The following is a 21,103-nucleotide window of genomic DNA, read 5'->3' on the forward strand; positions in this document are numbered from 1 at the left end:
AATAGCCTATTTGTTATGAACGAGCAGCGAAGGCAGACGAGGAGATGCGGATCCAGTTGCAGTTCAACTTTATTTCATAAACAAACAGGCAAAACACAAAGGAAAACCCTCAATGGGGAAATAAACATAAAACTAGAAAACACGGGCAGGGAACACACACCAGGCTAACAACATTCAACGAACGACAAGGAGTGAACAAAAAGCAGGGCTTAAATACACAGGGAGTGATAATACAAATGATAAACAGGTGTGAACAATGACACAAAATGGCAGTGAAGATGGCAGGAGGATTCTGGGAAGTGTAGTTCTTAAACAGACAAGTGAACACGAAGGCTAACACAGAGACTAAGGAGCTACACAAGGGACAAAAGTGAAAACTAAGGAAAGCAAAGGTGACAAAAATGGCAGACAAAGGGCAACAGTGAAACAAGACAAGGAATTCCTAACATAGCCCCCCACTCAAGGATCGGATTCCAGATGATCACAGTGACTTAAAACAAAACAAAAAATGTCCATGACTGGGGGGGGGGCTTGAGGTGGGCAGACAGACCAAGGGGGCAACAACGGGCAGACAGGCAGTCCAGGGGGCAACGAAGGGTAGACAGGAAGTCCAAGGGGGCACAAAGGGCAGGCAGGAAGTCCAAGGGGGCACAAAGGGCAGGCAGGAAGTCCAAGGGGGCACAGATGGCAGGCAGGAAGTCCAAGGGGGCACAAAGGGCAAGGACAGGTTCAGGTGGTCTGGGAGCTGGCCACCGGGCAAGGACAGGTTTGGGGAACCTGGGAGGAAGCCACTGGACAGGGACTGGGTCAGGAGGCCTGGGAGGAGGCCACAGGACAGGGACTGGGTCAGGGGGCCTTGGAGGAGGCTCAGAGGCCTCAGGGGGCGGAGCCGTGGGAGGCTCAGGAGGCAGAGCCGATGGAGGAGGAACCATGGAAAGCTTGGGAGGCTCAGGGGGCGGAGCCGCAGGAGGCTCGGGAGGCGGAGCCGAGGGAGGCTCGGGAGGCGGAGCTGAGGGAGGCTCGGGAGGCGGAGCTGAGGGAGGCTCTGGAGGCTCAGAGGCCTCAGGGGGCGGAGCCATGGGAGGCTCAGGAGGCAGAGCCGAGGGAGGAGGAACCATGGAAAGCTCGGGAGGCTCAGGGGGCAGAGCCGTGGGAGGCTCAGGAGGCAGAGCAGAGGGAGGCTCGAGAGGCGGAGCCCTGGGAATCTCGGGAGGAGGAGCCCCGGCAGACTCCAGAGACTTGAGAGATGGAGCCCTGGGAGGAGCCCTGGGTGGCTCGGGAGACTTACGAGGCGGAGCCCTGGAAGGCTCGAGAGGCTTGAGAGGCGGAGCCCTGGGAGGCTCAAGAGACTTGAGGGGTGTAGCCCTGGGAGGCTCAAGAGACTTGAGGGGCGGAGCCCTGGGAGGCTCGAGAGACTTGAGGGGCAGAGCCCTGGGAGGCTCGAGAGGCTTGAGAGGCGGAGCACTGGGAGGTTCGAGAGGAGCCCTGGGAGGCTCGGGAGACTTGAGAGGCGGAGCTCTGGAAAGCTCGGGAGGCTCGGAAGGCGGAGCTCTGGAAAGCTCGGGAGGCGGAGCTCTGGAAAGCTCGGGAGGCTCGGAAGGCGGAGCTCTGGAAAGCTCGGGAGGCGGAGCTCTGGAAAGCTCGGGAGGCGGAGCTCTGGAAAGCTCGGGAGGCGGAGCTCTGGAAAGCTCGGGAGGCGGAGCTCTGGAAAGCTCGGGAGGCTCGGAAGGTGGAGCTCTAGCAAGCTCGGAAGGCGGAGCTCTGGGAAGCTCGGGAGGCTCGAGGGGCGCAGGCTCTAGGACGGGCATGACCATTGGCGCTGGCTTTTGGTCAGTCCTGGCTATTGGCGTTGGCCAGGGAACGGTCGAGGCTACAGGCGCTGGCTCAGGGACGGTCGAGGCTACAGGCGCTGGCTCAGGGACGGTCGAGGCTACAGGCGCTGGCTCAGGGACGGTCGAGGCTACAGGTGCTGGCTCACTGACCTCTGAGGCGACAGGCACTGGCTCACTGACCTCTGAGGCGACAGGCACCGGCTGGGTGACCGTGGTATGCGCTGGCTTGGGTTCGCTGACCGTGGCTGACGGAAGCTCTGGCTGGCAGGCCGGGGCAGGCTCTGGCTCTGGCTCGCAGGCCGGGGCAGGCGAGGGCTCTGGCTCGCAGGCCGGGGCAGGCGAGGGCTCTGGCTCGCTGGCCGTGGCAGGCGTGGGCTCTGGCTCGCTGGCCGTGGGCTCTGGCTCGCTGGCCGTGGCAGGCGGAGACTGGGGAGCAGAAGCCTTCCCTCTTCTCCTCCTCCGCCGGGCAGACGAAGTGGACCATGCAGGCTCACTGACCAAGGCAGGCGTGAAGGTACGAACCACGGGCGAGTAGAGGGTTATTACTGTGGGAGGAGTGGCAGAGTTCTCCTCGATGGCGCCCACAGTTAACGGCGAACCGCAGGCCAGCAGAGTCTCCTCCACGAACGCGTGGAGCGTCCAGCCGCGCGTTGCCTGTGGCAACCGCTCCTTAAGTGCGGGGTGCAGATTGCGCCTGAAGAAGACCACCAGAGAGGAGTCTGGGAAATCCGAGATACCCGCCAGCTTAAGGAAGTCGCGGATGTGGTCCTCTATAGGGCGGTCCTCTTGCTTTAAGCAGAGCAGGTGGAAGTTTGCTCGTTGAACCGCTGGATCCATAGTGTGGTCGTTCGTTCTGTTATGAACGAGCAGCGAAGGCAGATGAGGAGATGCGGATCCAGTTGCAGTTCAACTTTATTTCATAAACAAACAGGCAAAACACAAAGGAAAACCCTCAATGGGGAAATAAACATAAAACTAGAAAACACGGGCAGGGAACACACACCAGGCTAACAACATTCAACGAACGACAAGGAGTGAACAAAAAGCAGGGCTTAAATACACAGGGAGTGATAATACATATGATAAACAGGTGTGAACAATGACACAAAATGGCAGTGAAGATGGCAGGAGAATTCTGGGAAGGGTAGTTCTTAAACAAAGACAAGTGAACACGAAGGCTAACACAGAGACTAAGGAGCTACACAAGGGACAAAAGTGAAAACTAAGGAAAGCATAGGTGACAAAAATGGCAGACAAAGGGCAACAGTGAAACAAGACAAGGAATTCCTAACACTATTCCAGTACGCAATGAGATTGCTTCAGCTCCTTGTGGTCAACTTTGGAGGTTATCTACAAACATATATTTTTTGCTGCTATGTCAGTGTGCCTGTCTTTATCTGTCAGATCTGCCAAAATATATTTGTGAAAATTTTCACAATTCGAGCTTTGTCAGAAACAGGTGAAGCTACATGATAATTCATAGTATATTAACCCTTGTGCGATCATTTTGACTGTTAATGCCAACAGCATAAATGTTGCTAAAGGTGTGTATTTTGGGGGGAATTGTGATATTTCAACCTCAGTTCCTTTAATACATCTATAATACACTGTGTACACAAAGTAGTTACACTCAGGACCTTCAGGACAAAAATGTTCCCATTGAAACCCATTAAAACTGCAATATTTGATCCCAGTGCCATTAAAGCATAAAATCATGAATTATATTATATTATGCTTTCATTCTGGAGACCTAGCTTACATTTTTTAACATTTTCCACCAGATGGTGCCATTTTTGTCATGTTTAGCCTATGGAGCAAATACATACTTTTTTTCTGTTTGCTGTGTTATAGAGCACCTCAGGCCAATTGATTTAACAATACAACTAAAATTGTGTGGGTGTGTTGGTATGGATGTGTGTGTGTTTGTGTGTAAAAAAACTGTTGTGGCCTTATGTAAACAAACTGGCATTTAAAGGGTTAAAATCCTGAAATCCTGAGTATTTGGTAGCTAAGATCAGGACTGATGTTGGTTACAAAATATAAGTCAGTGAAAGTGGAATATAATATTAATATGTAATCTTTTTATGGCATTTTATTTTTATATTTGTCCTAAGTGTCAGTTGTTGTTTTATTCTGTTCTTTGGTACAATGCTTCCCGAACTATATTATTTTTGTGTTCGGGCAAGCAATAGGGAAGGCTATGTATCACCACTCCCGGTTCGGTCTCAATGTGGTGTTGGATGAGGTTCGTACGACCCGGTAGAGGAGAAAAAAACGTCTGTAAATTCTTGTTGCAACTTGGCAACCCCTGCAAGCTGATACAGTGAGAGGTGGTCTCTGCAAGTGACTGGAGTGTTATGTTTATGTTTTGTGTTCACCTCTGGTCCGAGCTCAGCCCACTCTGGAACTACAGTAGACAACATCACAGGGACCGCCTCCCTCCATAATTTCAGAAGGTTGAGGTGATATATTTGATGTGCGACCTCTCTATCAGTTTGCTTAACCTCATAATCGAGATCCCCCACTCATTGTGTGACCTCAAAGAGTCCTTGCCACTTGGTGAGTAATTTGGAGCTCGATGTGGGGGGTAATACAAGTACCTTATCTCCCAGTGCAAATTCCCACACTCAAGCTCCCCTGTTATACAGCCGGCTCTATCGTTCTTGAGCTTGAAGCAAATTCTCCTGTTTTAGTTGCCCAAAGTATGGAGTTTTGCTCTAAGATCAAAAACGTACTGAATTTAATTATTGCTGTCTGAAGGTCCTTCCTCCCAAGCTTCGCAGATGACGTAAATCACCCCGTGCTGGTGCCGCCCATATAGTAGCTTGAATAGGGAAAACCCAGTGGAGGCTTGCGGGACCTCTCGTACTCCAAATAAAAGGGGATCGAGCCATTTCTCCCAATTTCTAGCATCCTCATGCACAAACTTACAAATCATGTTCTTAAGGGTTTTATTAAATCGCTCCACCAGGCCATCTGTTTGTGGATGGTAAACGCTGGTGCACATTGACTTAATGCCCAATAATTTGTAAAGCTCACGTAGTATCCGTGGCATAAAGGTTGTGCCCTGTTCGGTGAGAATTTCTTTTGGAATCCACACCCGGGAGATTAATTTGAAGAGTGCCTCTGCAACACTGCGTGCTGAGATTTTGAGCAGAGGCACTGCTTCTGGATATCGCGTTGCATAGTCCGCTAGGACTAATACAAAGCGATGTCCACATGCTGTCCTCTCTAATGGCCCGACGAGGTCCATACCTCGAAAGGAACCTAGTTTAGAGGAAGGGGGCACAAAGGCGCTATTTGGGTGGCCAGTGGATTCACCAGCTGACATTCATGGTATGCCATACACCACCTGCGGACATCGCCACCAATGCCTGGCCAAAAAAAGCGGGCTATTAAGCGGTTCAGTGTTTACCTTTCCCCTAGTTGACCTGCCATCAGACTATAGTGAGCCACCTGGAACACCATTTACCTGTGGCTCTGCGGTATTAAAAGCTGGGTTCTATCTTCTTTTGTTTGAGCATCCTTCATCACTCTATACAACCACTTGTTTATAATTGTAAATTATACTCATACTGATTTTACTTTCAAGCAGAACAAGAAAATGACTAAACGACCCATCAACTTGTTAAATTAAATGAGTTGTGTAGAAACACCAATATAACTGTGGCCTAACACACGTTTGGCTAAGATGTTTGGAATGAGGAGATTTGAAGGCCATTGAGGTTAATTTCTGAGTCTATGGTCCCATCTACATGTAAACAACGTGATTTGCCCACTCAACTGAACAGGATGAAGCCTATGAACGAATTTTCCGAGTTTTTACTGCCATCTAGAGGAAATATAGCGTTACTGTGCGCGTTCACGTCAAGGGGGGTAACCTCCAGCCAGAAAAAAATGTGCACAAACTTGATTTATACATAGGCATGCTTTATGGCCAAAGAAGGGTGGCAATCAGGAAATTCAACTTTGACACTGCATGACAACAACAACCAAAATATTAGCCTAACCTTCACCATAGTCAAGTCAAAATATAAAACCTTCCTTTTAGTTAAATTAGGGTATATTGTTTCTATCTACAAGCATTAAAACACAATTGGAATGTATTTTCTTTTGTAAACCATATAATTAGGAAATGTTGCTGTGTTCACGCGGAAGCAGACTGACAGAAGAGGGAGGGACAAAAACCAGTGGCTGTGTCTCTAAACCTATAAACCTATAGTGAACTGCCTTGAAAGCATTATTTAAGTATTATAGGCCCTATGTGTTTCGCAAAATTGGACGCGAAAATGCTGTAGCTCACTAGTTTCGAGACACGGCGCTGCGCTTTCGCATGGTTCATGAATAGAATATTCCAGACGCGAGTGTAATGTTTACTGTACGAATCACGACAACCTTGCTGTGTTCTTATCAAAACTCATATTATATTATTGATTAATGTTCAATCATAGCCATTACTAAGACTATGTTTTCATACTATTTTATATAGGCCTATATATATATATATATATATATATATATATAGGCTACTGCAAGTCATGATCCTTTTGTATGCTTAAATTGTGTTTGAAAGTAGTTTTTTAGACAAAAATATAATTGTGCTAACATATGAATTGATTTAATAAAAAATAAAACGTTTTTGAATGATGACTTTGTCACTATATTATATACCGTAGGCTAGATGGACTAGAAAGGCACGAAAACACACTACCATTCTCTTTTCCCTGAAGCTAATGTAAGTGAGATTTTAAGTGCACACACCCCCTCGCAGATCCTGTCTCTTTCGTTTTCATTTCCCGGAAGGATTCCTACTATTGCAGGCGATCCGCAAAAGAAAAGACAAACTCAGCTGCGCGAGACAACTTTGCGCGTCTGTAAATGATTTTTTACACACTGTTTTTATAGATCAGTTATTGATCAGAAAATATTTGGATTAGTTCGGCTAGTATAATTAAGGACATGAGTGACGTCTCCTCCACACCACCACACTTAATACAGGTAAGATCTAATGTCAGTGCCTCAATAAAGAGTACAAACAAAAAGTAGCCGTAACCACATAAAAACATCTCACTATATAACATAATAAAACATAATATTATTATTAAAATGTATTTTGTAAACGCCTCTAAACATGTCCTGATGGAATATTCTAAGTTAGTGTAGATTTATTGGTTGAATTTTGGTTTATTATCAATTTAGGCGGCAGTGCAAAATTGTGTGCAGTGAATTTACTTTCACTTTTGCTGTGTGCTTTGAGAGCTAATTTTGTTTTGATACAACGAAAAGAGAGTCATCATGGTTACATTCTTAGTATTAGAAAGAAGAGCACAGCCCCTTAGCCTCTGATGCATTCATATAAATACATTATAATGTACAGTTATAATTCAGAAATCACTGATTGCAAAAGCCCCACACCACCTAAACAAATATTTATTTATGTTTTCCTTTCAAACCTTCTACAGAGTTGTAATGGGAACGGACCTCCAGTCTGTTACCCAGTTCTGTCAAACCCTCAAAATGATCTTCCCTCCATGTATGAAGCTGTGCCGGATGAACTGTGCAAGCTACCTGGAAGACTTTGTATGTTCCTTATTAAAACTCTATCAAATTTGCTACTTAGAACATGCAAATGCTTATGATGCATGAAAGGAATAGTAACTCAGCTTCATGCTTTTCTTCAGTGTCTTACTTTGGTGGAACACAAAATGAGAATTTTAGCAGAATGCCCAAGCTGCTTTTTTTTCATACAATGAAAGTATACAATGGCCAGTGCAGTCCGTTCTCATAAAAATTACGTGACTATGGCAACAATTTTGCAAAATGATTTTACGTGGTTAATTACATGTATTGCGGCAGTTCCAAGATGAAATGTCCACGGGGTGGCACTGCAAGCGAGTTAAAGGGATTGTTCACCCCAAAATAAAAATGATCTCATCATTTATTCATCCTCATGTCATCCCGGATGTGTATGACTTTCTCTCTTCTGATGAGCACAAAGATTTTTAGGAAAATATTTCAGCTCTGTCAATACAATACAATACAAATAAATGGTGGTAAGAACTTTGAGAACATTAAGGCAGCATAAAATGCATCTATATAACTCCAGTGATTAAATCCATGTCTTCTGAAGTGATATGATAGGTGTGGGTGAGAAACAGATAAATATTTAAGTCCTTTTTTTACTATAAATTCTCCTCCCTTCCCAGTAGGTGGCGATTGCACAAAAATGCAAATCGCCAAAAACTAAATAAAAAGAAAGTGAAAGTGGAGATTTATAGTAAATAAGGACTTATATATTGATCTGTTTCTCACCCACACCTATCAGATCCCTTCTGAAGACATTGATTTAACCAATGGAGTCTTATAGATTACTTTTATGCTGCATGTATTTGATTTTTGGACCTTCAAAGTTCTGGCCACCTTTTATTTGCATTGTGAGGACCTAAAGAGTTGAGATATTCTTCTATAAACCTTTGTTTGTGTTCAGCAGAAGAAAGTAAGTCATACACATCTGGTATGGCATGAGGGTGAGTAAATGATGAGATTTTTCATTTTTGGGTAAACTATCCCTTTAAACATTCTTCCAAACTGATGAGGTTTTTAAGGTTTCTGCTGAATCGAGTTTAAAAAAAAAAAAAACTGGCATCCCTTCTCTAAAACTTAAACCTAAACATAACCAATAGTGTCATAAAAAATCAAATGTGACATGAAAAATGCAATTGCTGAAGCATTTTGTGGTCCTTCAGTGACACTTTCAGAATATGTGTTGACTCGTGTGTTCTTCAGGACTCGTACACATTGCATTTTCAAGTGCATTTGTCATTTTGCAATTTGAACATGCCTTAACAAGTGTGTAAATGTAGTTGTTTATTAAGTCATTCGCTATCGTAAAAGCGTTTATGTTTCACAAGATAGCGTTGTGTGAAGAACAGGACAAGACAGCTACAGCGGAGGGGAATATATTCAGCGAAAAACAACATTCATTTCAGTCTGTTCCTCACACAAATCTATCATATGGCTTCAGATGAATATGGCACAAAAGTTTTATGGTTGTTTTGTCCTTTTTTACTAGCCACCATTTACTTTGTTGTATGGAAAAGAGCAGCTTGAAAATGCTGCAAAATAACTCCTTTTCTGTTCCATGCAAGAAAGAAAGTCATATTGACAGAGAAGACAGAATTTCCATTTATGGATGAACTAACCCTCTAATGTGTTCGGCATTTTTATGGCTGTAATACACAGGGATAAATCCTTCTCTGTGGGATAAGGAGGACGTGAATCACTGGCTGCGCTGGGCTCAGAGGGAATATTCTCTGCGACGTTCAGACCACCAGAGATTTGAGATGAACGGAAAGGCACTCTGTCTCCTCACCAAAGAGGACTTTCGTCTGCGGTGTCCCAGTTCTGGTCTGTGAGACGTAAATTAAAAAGTTGTAGTTATTTGTTTTGTCAATACCTTTCATATAACAGTGTACAGTGTTAAGATGGTAACTGTCATGTTTGAAACAGGTGATGTATTATATGAACTCCTTCAACATGTGAAGCAACAGAGGAGATGTGCAATCTTCAGTGCACTATCCAGTTCCAACGCACATTCACAACAGATGCTCGGATCGCATGGGACGGCAGGTGACCGCTATCTATCTATCTATCTATCTATCTATCTATCTATCTATCTATCTATCTATCTATCTATCTATCTATCTATCTATCTATCTATCTGTCTATCTGTCTATCTGTCTATCTGTCTATTGGGTAGAGTTTAAAAGTTAACAGCAGCATAAGTCTATAAACTGATCCAAATGTATGCATCTTAAAAAGACATGCATGTTTATTTGACTAATTGATTTAGTCATATGTGTTTGGTTATTTAGGTTTGATTTATGTGCTTTCATATTTATTATGTTGAAAATGTGACTTTGAATCACATAGTGAAAGAGTCGGTTATGATTTAGAGGCAATGATCCTTGTCCAAATCAGCAGTGCTGAAAGTTCCAGATCAAATCGATTTTTTTTAGAAGATTCACAGAACTTTAAAAAAACAAATTCTGGTAGAACTGATCCTTGTTCAGGCTTTGTTTTGTAATGCTTCTATTCAACTACATTTTGATAAGTCTCAGACTTCCTACTTGAACAAGTGCCAAAAAGGAGATGAAATCAGATACTGTATCCTGCTGCTTGTAGTAAACACACATTGCTGCTGTTTTCCTATCTATATGCTTTTAGTTCTATTAAAAAGAAGCATTTTTCATATAATGTGAACTTAACATTTTATTTCAGTAATGCATTTGATTGAAAACACCTCATATGCTTCATCTTTTCATTTAAAACTTGTACAATTGGGTTAAATGGCACCCATTTGTTTCCTGGTTGCAAAGCAATTTGTGCTGTTGCCAGTAGGCGTACCTGTTCTATGCAAACAAATGAAAACCCCTTTTCCCTTTTTTGAGCAGAGAGAGAGAGAGAGAGAGAGAGAGAACTTTCACTCAGACAATGATTAACAGAATGTAATGAGTACTATATGAGTACTATAGTTTTAGAGTTTATGATGAACATGAGATGGGTTCTTGTCTGTGCAAAACCAGAAAAGAGTCTATTTCTTGCTTAGAAAACTCTCCTCAATAAGCCAAACCATTTGAGGCATCATCCATGTTCTTTGCACAAACAGCTTAGAACCACTTGCACGCAAAACTTGAATACTTTGATTATTCAATTAGATTTGTTTGTATCCTTAAATATGATTATATTAATAGTGTTGCTTGCCAAGTCCTTTTTATACTTCTTTATTTTTTGCCTGCTTTTTGGTAATGTGAATTATAGCTTTGATTGATTTGGCTCGCCATACAGCTCAAAACCAGCTTTATATGATACCTCATCTTGACCTATCGTCTTAACCTATACCATCTCTTTATCATTCTTTGAACTGCATAGCAGGTCCTTGCATTCCCTCTAACAATACTGTTCCCGTTTGTCCTGTGAATCCAAATTCCCAAGTGTCAACAGCTGGCTGGAGCAGCGTTCAGAGTCAGGAGGGGGAACCCATTTGTGTTGACACTGGGCATCCGCAGGACATTCAAACAGGTTAGAGCTTCAACCATATTTGGCTGTCAAAAATGCCTTAAACATGGGGTGATTTAATTAATTAAGATTGAAATTAATGGACATTTTTGAGAATAATTTCTAAAAGATACATTTATCTGGCCAATTTCACCACTGCTTATGCAACATCTGGGAAAGATGCCCACACTTTGTCAGTATTTAATAATGCACAGAAACATATTGTTGAAGGTAATAAAGCGCAATAATCTGGTTCTGGAAGGAAAATGCCATTATTTTGTCTCCATAGCTGATTTGATTTTCTCCAATAACTTATAAACCTTTAAAGAGAGACCTTCCATGAACTCAAAAGAATGTTAAATGGATAGTTTACTCAAAAATTACAATTCTCTCATCATTTACTTACCCCTCATGCAATCCCAGAAGTGTATGACTATCTTTGTTCAGCAGAACACAAACAACGATTTTAAGAAGAATATTTCAGCTCTGTTGGTCCATACAATGCAAGTGAATGGTGGCCCGACCTTTTAAGCTCGAAAAATCCCATAGAGGCAGCATAAAGGTACCGTAATTTCCGGACTATTGAGCGCACCTGAATATAAGCCGCACCCACTGATTTTTAAATAAAATATTATTTTGAACATAAATAAGCCGCACCTGTCTATAAGCGCAGGTGCCTACCGTACATTGAAACAAATGAACTTTACTCAGGCTTGTAACAAAAATAAATAGGCTTTAACGAAACACGGTGTGGCAGCGGGGCGTGGTCAAGCGCCCGTCCGGAGAGAAAAGCGGTAAGGCGCTTACACCTGAGCTAAATTATGTCTAACACCGGTGTCTAATTTCAGTAAGCATGGGGAGAGCGTCATAAAAGGCAGCAGCCACAGAGCTGAGAGAGTGACACACGCCAGTCTAGTGTTGGCGCATAGAAGAATTGAGAAACTTTATAAAATTGATTGTAAACATTGCTGTGGCCATTAAAAGCCTTACCTGGAACGTCAAGTGCCCTGCTGAAAACTGTCACACTGGTGCCCGTGTGACAGTTTTCCCAAGAAGGACACGTGAAGCAGGGCACTTGAAATTAGACACCGGTGTTAGACATAATTTAGCGCAGGTGTAAGCGCCCTTACAGCTTTTCTCTCCGGACGGGCGCTTGACCACGCCCGCTGCCACACACGGCTTGTAATAAAACATTTGCAGTAAACAGTAGCCTACCAAGAAAGTCATTGGTCACTATCTTCCTCGCCCTGTGCACTGAAACCACTGAAGTCATCTCCTTCGGTGTCGGAGTTGAATAACCTCAGATTTAGTTGTCTTTTGCACTGAGTCAATTCCTCACGCTGCTGTTTCCAGTGTCTTATCATCGACTCATTAAGACCAAGCTCCCGTGCAGCAGCCAGATCAATCGCCTTCAACTTGAAAGCAGCATCATATGCGTTTCTCCATGTCTTTGCCATGGTGAGGGTGACAAAATGACTACCGTAGGCCTAATCAGAATGATGGGAAGTTTGAGCGCTTCGATTTAATCTAAACTGTAAACAAAAAAGTTGTTTTGACCTTAACCCGCTCAGCAATTTCATTGGTCTAATGAAAGCTTCACGCCAAAAAACTGAGCACGTCACAGAATGTTTTTTTTATTTGTAATTTTTTTATAAAATTTGAAAGCGGGAAAAATCCATATATTAGCCGCGTCATTGTATAAGCCGCGAGGTTCAAGGCGTGGGAAAAAAGTTGCGGCTTATAGTCCGGAAATTACGGTAATCCATAAGACTCCAGTGGTTAAATCCATGTCTTGAGAAGTGATATGATAAGTGTGGGTGAGAAACAGATCAATATTTAAGTCTTTTTTTATATATAAATTATCCTCCCTGCCCAGTAGGTGGCGATATGTACAAAGAATGTGAATCACCAAAAACAAAAGAAGAAGAATGTGAAAGTTGATATTTATAGTAAAAATGGACTTAAACATTGATCTATTTCTCACCCACACCTATCATATTGCTTCTGAAGACATGGGTTTAACCACATCGTGGCAAACAAAGAACACCAAAAGAGCTCCGTAGCAACTGCGCACTCAGATGACGCAGTGTGATTGACGCAAGAGAGTCAGTCTCCCTACACTCTTCAAAATATATATTGTCTTGTATTTTTCCATCCATTGTAATTCGATGACGTCATTTGCAATGTTTCATGGGATTATAGTTAATTCACTCATCAAACATGTTAAGTACAGAGTCTTGCATATTTGTCTTTTTGTCTGATTTTCATATATGTTTTTGCTTCAAAAACTAAAGTTTTTAAAATGATTCACCCTGAAACTTGTTGGTTTTACTCTTTTGCTTTTTTGAAGGATTTTTATAAAATCCCTATGGAAGGAATAAATAAGATAATTAAAATAATTAATAAATAAACAATAAAAAAACATAGCAAATAAGTTTTGATTTTTAAAGTATTCATTTTGATTTGATATAGCAGGTTTTCCCAACCGGTTTCTTCCTTCCTTAGAAATTAATGATGTAATGGCAGGGTATTTTTTATTTTGCAATAGTGCAACATAAATGTCAAAATCATTTTAATAAACAATAAAAATGTATAATTCTTCAAATTGTATTAAATTAAAATCTATATTGGGAGATTGAGTAACTCAGCATGTAAAGACGCTCAACCCTGGAGTCACATGTTCAAATCCAGAGTGTGCTGAGTGAGCGCAGTCAGGCTTTCTAAGCAACCAATTGGTCCAATTGCTAGGTTGAGTAGAGTCACGTTGGGGTAACCTTCTCGTGGTCCCTATAATGTGTGGTTCTCGCTCTCGATGGGGTGCATGGTGAGTTGTGTGTGGATGCAGTGGTGGATAGCGTGAAGCCTCCACATACGCTATGTCTCCACATTAATGCGCTCAACAAGCCACAAGATTAGATGTGTGGATTGATGTCTCAGACGCAGAGACAACTGAGATTCGTCCTCCGCCACCCCGATTGAGTCACACAAGGACTTGGAGCACATTGGGAATTGGGCATTCCAAATTAGGCAGAAAAGGGGAGAAAATCTATATATACCTTGACCCTTTATACAAAAATAATAAAATGCATATGTATTTATTGAAAGGATAGAATATCTCATGGTGTGCTTCTAGTGAACAATGTAGGTAAAAGTGGTTGGGAGCTGGGGTCCCTATGATATAGGATATGGATGAGTTGGTACTATAGTAGGCTAATAAATTGCACTTTGACCTTTGTATTGTTTGTACATTATCCCTATTTTGCAGGGTTTTCTCATAATTCTTCTGAGGAATCTAAGCAGCAGGTGTCTCCAGACAAAAAGACTGTAGATCATCACTGTACATATGAGCCGCTCAACCTGTCAAATAAACATGAGAGAACTGGAAACAACATGCACACCACTGAAGCCAATGGAAAGATAGCAGGTACGCAAGCATGTTAATATTTTTATTTACTTATACTCTTTATATATATATATATATTTAAAAAGTCAGTGAGTTTTCCAGAATTGGGGTTGGATATAGAATAAGACCAGTAAACGACATCCTAACAACCACCCAGAATATCATGCATCCTGCTGCATAACATTGCACTAAACACCATTCAGTAAAACCCCTTAGCAACCACATTGTGGTGGCGAGCGTTGCATGAGTGTCATTTATTGTTTTTCACTGAATGTCATAAACCCTCTCATAATGTATAGTAACATGCCTGTGACCGTTTCCAATTTTTGATTAGACTGCAAACTCTTATGGGATTACGTGTACCAACTGCTGTCAGACAGCAGGTACGAGGCCTACATACGCTGGGAGGACCTGGATGCCATGATCTTCAGAGTGGTGGATCCCAATGGATTGGCGCGACTCTGGGGCAACCACAAGGTAACAGGTTTGGCCAGCTGACAATGACTTCTTGATTTTTTTGCTAAAGGTTATTGACAGTCTTTCCATGTGTTTGTTTGGTATTTCAGAACAGAGTCAATATGACATATGAGAAAATGTCTAGAGCACTGCGTCACTACTACAAACTCAACATAATCAAGAAGGAGACAGGGCAGAGGCTACTGTTCCGGTAAGTGGAGGCATTTAAAGTCTTTGTAAGTACTTGTAATTTTTGAACATCATAATTCAAGTGTAGTTTTTTCAATCATCAGTTGATGATGACGCAATATAATATTGCTATATTATTGTCACGAACTGGAAGTGAGGACCCAAAAACAGGATGAGAATCAATAGGCTTCTGTTAACAAGAAACAAAAACACTCTTGATGGAGAAAACAACAGAAACAAGAATAAACAAAATGAGTAGCAAACATAAAAAACACAAGACAGGCCGAAGCTAGACTGGAACCGACCGAAGACATGAAACTCAAGAAACAATCTGGTCAAAACATGAGGGAAGGAAGCACAACATATCGGCAGGAAAACACATGAGGAACAGGTGATACCAATTATCACTATGACCCCAATTCCACCTGGTATGAAGATGCGTTTCGGGTGACATGTTCCTTTCGGGTGACATGTGGTCAGCACTAAATACAGGTCTAAACGGGGTCTAAAAGATTTTGTGTTCGGATCACAAAACCACATACACATGCGGTCAAAATGTATGTGTCCACTTCACATTTGAGGTGTAAATGCTGATCCGTCCTGTATGCATCCCGGCAGCAGTGAAGCACCTCCCCTCACTTCTCAGTCTACTGCTGCACTTAAACAAGAGTTTAAACTTTGTCGATTACGAGCGGCTTTAACTCTTTCCCCGCCAAACACGGAATTTTCCGTGTTTTATGAAAAAACGCTTCCCCGCCAAACACGGAATTTTCCGGGTTTCCGTGTTTTAGGTGTTAAACGGTAAGGAAGACCCCTGCGCATGTTTTGAACGAGTACGCAACTCTTTGATCAAAGAAACAGACTGCGATCGTCTCGAACATGAAGAAGTGGAGTATTGAGAAGCTCAAAATATCAGACATAAACATGCCTTTTTCTCAGCTTTTTGTCTGAAATGTTGTTTTTTGACAAAACCGACCTCTGTTCAAGTCGCAATAAAAAAAGAACAAATGAAGATAAAATAAAATAGTTTTTTTGCCTAAAAGCAGAGGCTCAGATCTTTATTGTGATATATAGCATCTTCATATATTCATGGAAGAAAATATTCTCATGGGCCATTAAAATTTAGCTAAAATCGTCAAAAACCCTGGCGGTGGCTGGCAACTTTTTTTTTAAAAACGCTGGCGGGGAAAGAGTTAAAAGGAAATAACCATCCGATCGAAAAATTGAAAAAAGCAGATACATACACAAGCACAAGAGCTTCACTGATCTTCTTTAGTGTGTCTGATATCAACATAGATGACAAGCACGAAGACCTGAAGCTCCTCAAATACAGGTAATCCGCTAAAATTACCGAGTTTTACAGATATTTAGCAACCAGGTGTAAACAGCCATGTGTCTCACCTGACCACATGTGATCTGATCATCCGAAAAGCATCTTATTACCAGGTGGAAACGTGGCCAATGAGGACTCAACAAGGACTAGATGAGTCGGTGTGTTACGGGGAAACAAGGAGGCAGAATCAGGGGAGAACATGGCTGACACAAACGCACATGAAGCCATGTGCTTAAACAAAAGACAAAGACCAACACACAAACAACACAAAATAAGGGCAAGACCAGGCACGATTGTGACAGATAATTCAATTTGAACGATGGCAAAAGGACAATCATTACAGTCGAAAGTTTTAATACACTTGACTGAATTTATGTTTATCATGTGTAGTTCACCCAAAAATAAAAATCCTGTTATAATGTACTCACCCTTTAATTTTCTATACCAAACCCCTACTACTTTCTCTCTTCCATGGAACACAAAAGGAGGTGTTGTTGGAATCTAGGCCATATACATTTTTCTTCAACTTTATGGAAGCTGAAATATATTATATTTTTGATTTGTTTAAAACCATTTTTACCAAAATTATTGTTTCAGAATTCCCAAACTCCCATTTGTGTTTCTTTATAGTTTTTATGACTTTTATTTTAAAATGTGAAAATAGTAATAACAAAGAATGAGTGTGTGTGGTTAAGGCTACGTCCACATCAATCAGGATACATTTGAAAACAGTGTTTTTGTTTTCTAATGCTCTCTGTCCACATTGTCGTTTTCAAACGTTTTCCAGAAGTTGCTCATTCACACTGAAAAGTATAAAAACCTCTTAAATCCCCTTCCTGCGCATGCAAAAAAATCGCCATTCCATGTACGGTCTGAAACGCAATTGTACTTGTGTGTTGTGTCGGTGGACAGCAATTCAGAGGTAACTTCCCTTCACCTTTGAGGAAATGCAGAGGGAAGATTGTGCAAAGTAATATTTATCTTTAATGATGCTATCAAAGTGGATAGCAGGTACAATAACGCCGCTACAACATAGGCCGCCATTTGTTGTGTTGAATGGATCACATGACTGTTACATGACAACAAATAAGTCATTAGGTGTGTTCAACTTGAACTGCATCTCGATTTACAAATCGACAAAATTTGCCAGTTGCAGTCGGGGGAGGAGTTGAAAAGAGTGCCATCAAGCCGGACACTTTGCGCTTCCTGCCGTGTGTTGAACCTACACAAGTCACGGAAGATCATGCAAAGTGGAATTCAGATAGACAGATGCTTAAATTTGACACTAAATAATCAGAAACTTTGTTCATCTGAAAGGGTTATGTGCTGCTTAATGCAGTGCCTGCTGTGTGTACAAGAAGAAAGTCCTATAAAAGCCTGTGCTATTTTAATATCAAAAAATGAGTCATAAAATGATTTTATCTCTAAACATGATAATACTATGACAAACATATAACATGATATAACCATGATGTACTGTAATGTTATTAAAACATGTCAGTGTGTCAGAATAAACACCTTGGTAATGACATATTACCATAATACTCTTATTTTTGTCATAGATTAATATAGCAGAAATTGTAAGAGTAGTATTTGAAGCATTCAGTTGTGAAACTCGTGTAACTGTTGTCACGTTGTGAGACTTGCCAATGGCAAATAAGTTGTGTCATCATTCAGAGCTCGTGCAACTGCATTGGGGAAACTGCTCTGGCTGCTCCAGGTGGCTGCGGCAGGTTACTATATTTTGAAAGTATATGTCACGGTGACGTGGCGATGCCGGAATCTCATGCACATGCACTGCTTCAAGTCCAGCGCAGATCGGTCTGCACAGCACTGCATGAAGTCAAACGAGTTGATTTCAAATATCTTCTTTTTCCCTGTTCAAATAACAATGCAGAGAATGCATTTTCTAATGTATCCACTTGGGAAAGTGTTTTAAAAAAAGCTTGGTTTTCGCTGTCAAAACCGCCGTCTCAGTGTGGACGGAAGGCCAAAACATAGAGAAAAAGATGTGTTTTCAAACCAAAAGGTATTAGTGTGGATGTGGCTAAAAATGTACAGATAGTGACTTAACGCATGGGCTTATACGGGCTGAAGCCCAGGGGCCTACAACTCCCATGGGGCCCAGCTAGTAGCCATGGTGCTCGTTTTCCCCTATCCATGTTCGTGGGAGGAACGCGTTTAAATGCTTTCAGCTGGAGAAGCAGTTGTTGACATAGAGACAGTGTGCAACCATTAAAGGCACTTTAATTCACGTTCAATGCACGTGGGAGTGGTGATGGCGTAGTGGGCTAAAGCACTAAACTGTTAAGGAGAAGGTCACTGGTTCAATTCCCACCGCCACCACCATTGTGTCCTTGAGCAAGACACTTAACTCCAGGTTGCTCCAGGGGGATTGTCCCTGTAATAAGGGCTCTTTAAGTCGCTTTGGGTAAAAGCGTCTGCCAAATGCATAAATGTAATTTTTTTTAAATGTAATGCACAGAAGTCGTAGCCCCACCCACCCAATAAACATGTATTTAAGAAAAAAATTATTAAATAGAAAATCAATCAAATATTTGAAAAAAGAAAATGATTTTTATCCATTGACATGGCTGTTGGTATATTTTTAGTTTTAACTCACAAAAGGGACCGTTAAGACTTCTGTTAATCTGAAAATTTGAACATTGTTTTCGGCCAATATCAGTAGTCTCAAAATAGAAAGTCTCCCTCTCTCTACTGCAGGTTTCTGAAGACCCCCAAGGAAATAATGCAAGGCAGGTCAGACCGTGCAGAACCTTCAGAGTTTCCTGACAGTCCTGTGTCCCCCGACTACAGAGAAGACGCTCTGGAAGTATCACCTGAATCGACCCCTGCTACCTCGAATCCCAGCTCTGATTACAGCTTCAGCATATCACCGCTCCTGTGACACTCACCTTTAAAAACAATGGTTTCTTAGAAAAGTAGAAATAGATCAACAGAAATAGATCCTTGATGAATCAATTTCAGGTTACCACTTTTTAAAATGTAAGATCAGCCGTTTCGTCACATACTGTAGTAACATATGAACTTATTAGAAAGGAGACCCAAGAGCAGATGTTCCTTCATTATCTATAGTAAGACTGATTGGTGATATACATTATGGTAAGATAGGACTCAGTAAGACTTTATGAACTTTTCAGTTCTAAAGCAACTTCATGCTGTATGAGTCAGGGTAGGAGTTGGCAGGATCTATCAGGCTTTAGTTCTCTGTGTGTGGTGTTAAAAGCTGACAAATGACACTAATTCCCTTAACACACTGATTCTGTTCTGAGTTTCAATCTCTTGATATTTTAAAAAGATAATAGGAATTTTCTTTTTTCAGGTTGTGAAAATGTGCAATGTTGTAGATTTGTGAATTTAAGCATTACATTGTTTTTGTGTTTGTTTGTTTGTTAATCTGTAATCATATAGCATTATTAATATGCACACTGAAATTTGTCCATTGAATAATGAACTGTATAAATATGCTTACATTTACAAATAACATGGATATTAACTTTTTATCGTCATCAAGATTTTGTTAAAATAAATATATGGATAAGGGAATTATTTATTTTTTTGAGTGTTGTAACTATAGCCACCATCTTCAAAAGTTTAATTATTATTATTATTTTACTAATGTTTAATCACATTTTTGCAGTTCTCTTAATAGTCCTTTTGTGTGTCAAATGTATGATTAGTAATACAAATATTAAATTAAAACCGCATTGGCCCTATATAACAAAAATTAAAAAAGAATGAGAAAATGCTTTTTAAAATGATTTTAAATTAAGTAATTTGACGTTATAGCATAGCTCTGGTCAATGTTCTGTTGGGAAACCCTGGGTCTGTCCATTTACGTGGACATCAATTTGACACGTGCCAACTACCTAAACATTGTTTGATAACAGGTACACCCCCTTCATGGCAATGCTGTTCCCTGATGACATTGGCCTCTTTCAGCAGGATAATGCGCCCTGCCACACTGCACACTGATTAAGAGTTTAAGGTGTTGCCCTGGCCTCCAAATTCCCCAGATCTCAATCCGATTGATCATCTGTGGGATGTGCTGGACACACAAGTCCGATCCACAGCAGCTCCACCTCACAATTTACAGGACTTAAAGGATCTGCTGCTTATGGCTTGGTGCCAGATACCACATGACACATTCAGGGGTCTTGTAGAGTTCATACCTCAGTGGGTGGGTGCTGTTTTGGCGGCATGTGGAGGACCAACATTATGTTAGGCAGGTGGACATAATGTTTTGGCTCATCAGTGTGTATATCAGAATCACACACAAGGATCCTTGCATTTGCATCCTATATACAGTATATACTGCATTTATGTACATTTCACTATACTGCCCTACAAAGCAAAAAGGCAGTAACTACGTAGAGTGCAGAACTGAGAAAAATGACTTTAAAGTTATCCTGTCATCCAGCCTAAGTAGTTGTAGGTAGATTATTGGACATGTGGCTGTTGTTACTTTATATTAGCTTGTTCTTTGTACATATCAATCCTCATATTTAATTTGATATTTTACCCCTATTTTGCAGTTACTGTATTCTTGCTTTGTATTACTTACCAAAAACGTGGCACCATACCAAGGAAAAAGGCGGTAACTACAGATTCTCCAAAAACTATTTTGCCACAACTTGGGCTCTGGGTGTGTTATACACTGTATTTGAAATAATTGGAACCATTTGTTTTCCTGAACATGGATATACCAAACCCAAACTAATTTGACCATTTTAGGTCAATATTTTCCACCCAGAAGCTGTTCTGATGCTGAAACGGCTGCTTAAAGTCTCACATTGCTAAGCTGTGTCAAGG

At 41.4% G+C, this 21,103-nt stretch overlaps 1 protein-coding gene across 2 annotated transcripts; it reads left to right on the top strand.

The window, feature by feature from the left end:
- Window positions 1-6,649: 6,649 nt before the first annotated feature.
- Window positions 6,650-19,805, top strand: LOC127618466 (transcription factor ETV7-like). 2 transcript variants are annotated; one of them, XM_052090926.1, is made up of 9 exons: window positions 6,650-6,830; window positions 7,295-7,412; window positions 9,075-9,239; window positions 9,342-9,461; window positions 10,764-10,913; window positions 14,155-14,313; window positions 14,627-14,769; window positions 14,859-14,959; window positions 18,995-19,805. In XM_052090926.1, exons 1-9 carry the CDS (start codon window positions 6,792-6,794, stop codon window positions 19,176-19,178), a joined length of 1,179 nt encoding a protein of 392 aa, XP_051946886.1. In that variant the 5' UTR covers window positions 6,650-6,791; the 3' UTR covers window positions 19,179-19,805. The 2 variants fall into 2 exon arrangements, with proteins under 2 accessions (XP_051946886.1, XP_051946887.1); XM_052090927.1 differs by having other exon boundaries at window positions 10,767-10,913.
- Window positions 19,806-21,103: the final 1,298 nt, after the last annotated feature.

This window comes from Xyrauchen texanus, chromosome 25 (assembly GCF_025860055.1).
Source record: "Xyrauchen texanus isolate HMW12.3.18 chromosome 25, RBS_HiC_50CHRs, whole genome shotgun sequence".
Taxonomy (NCBI): domain Eukaryota; kingdom Metazoa; phylum Chordata; class Actinopteri; order Cypriniformes; family Catostomidae; genus Xyrauchen; species Xyrauchen texanus.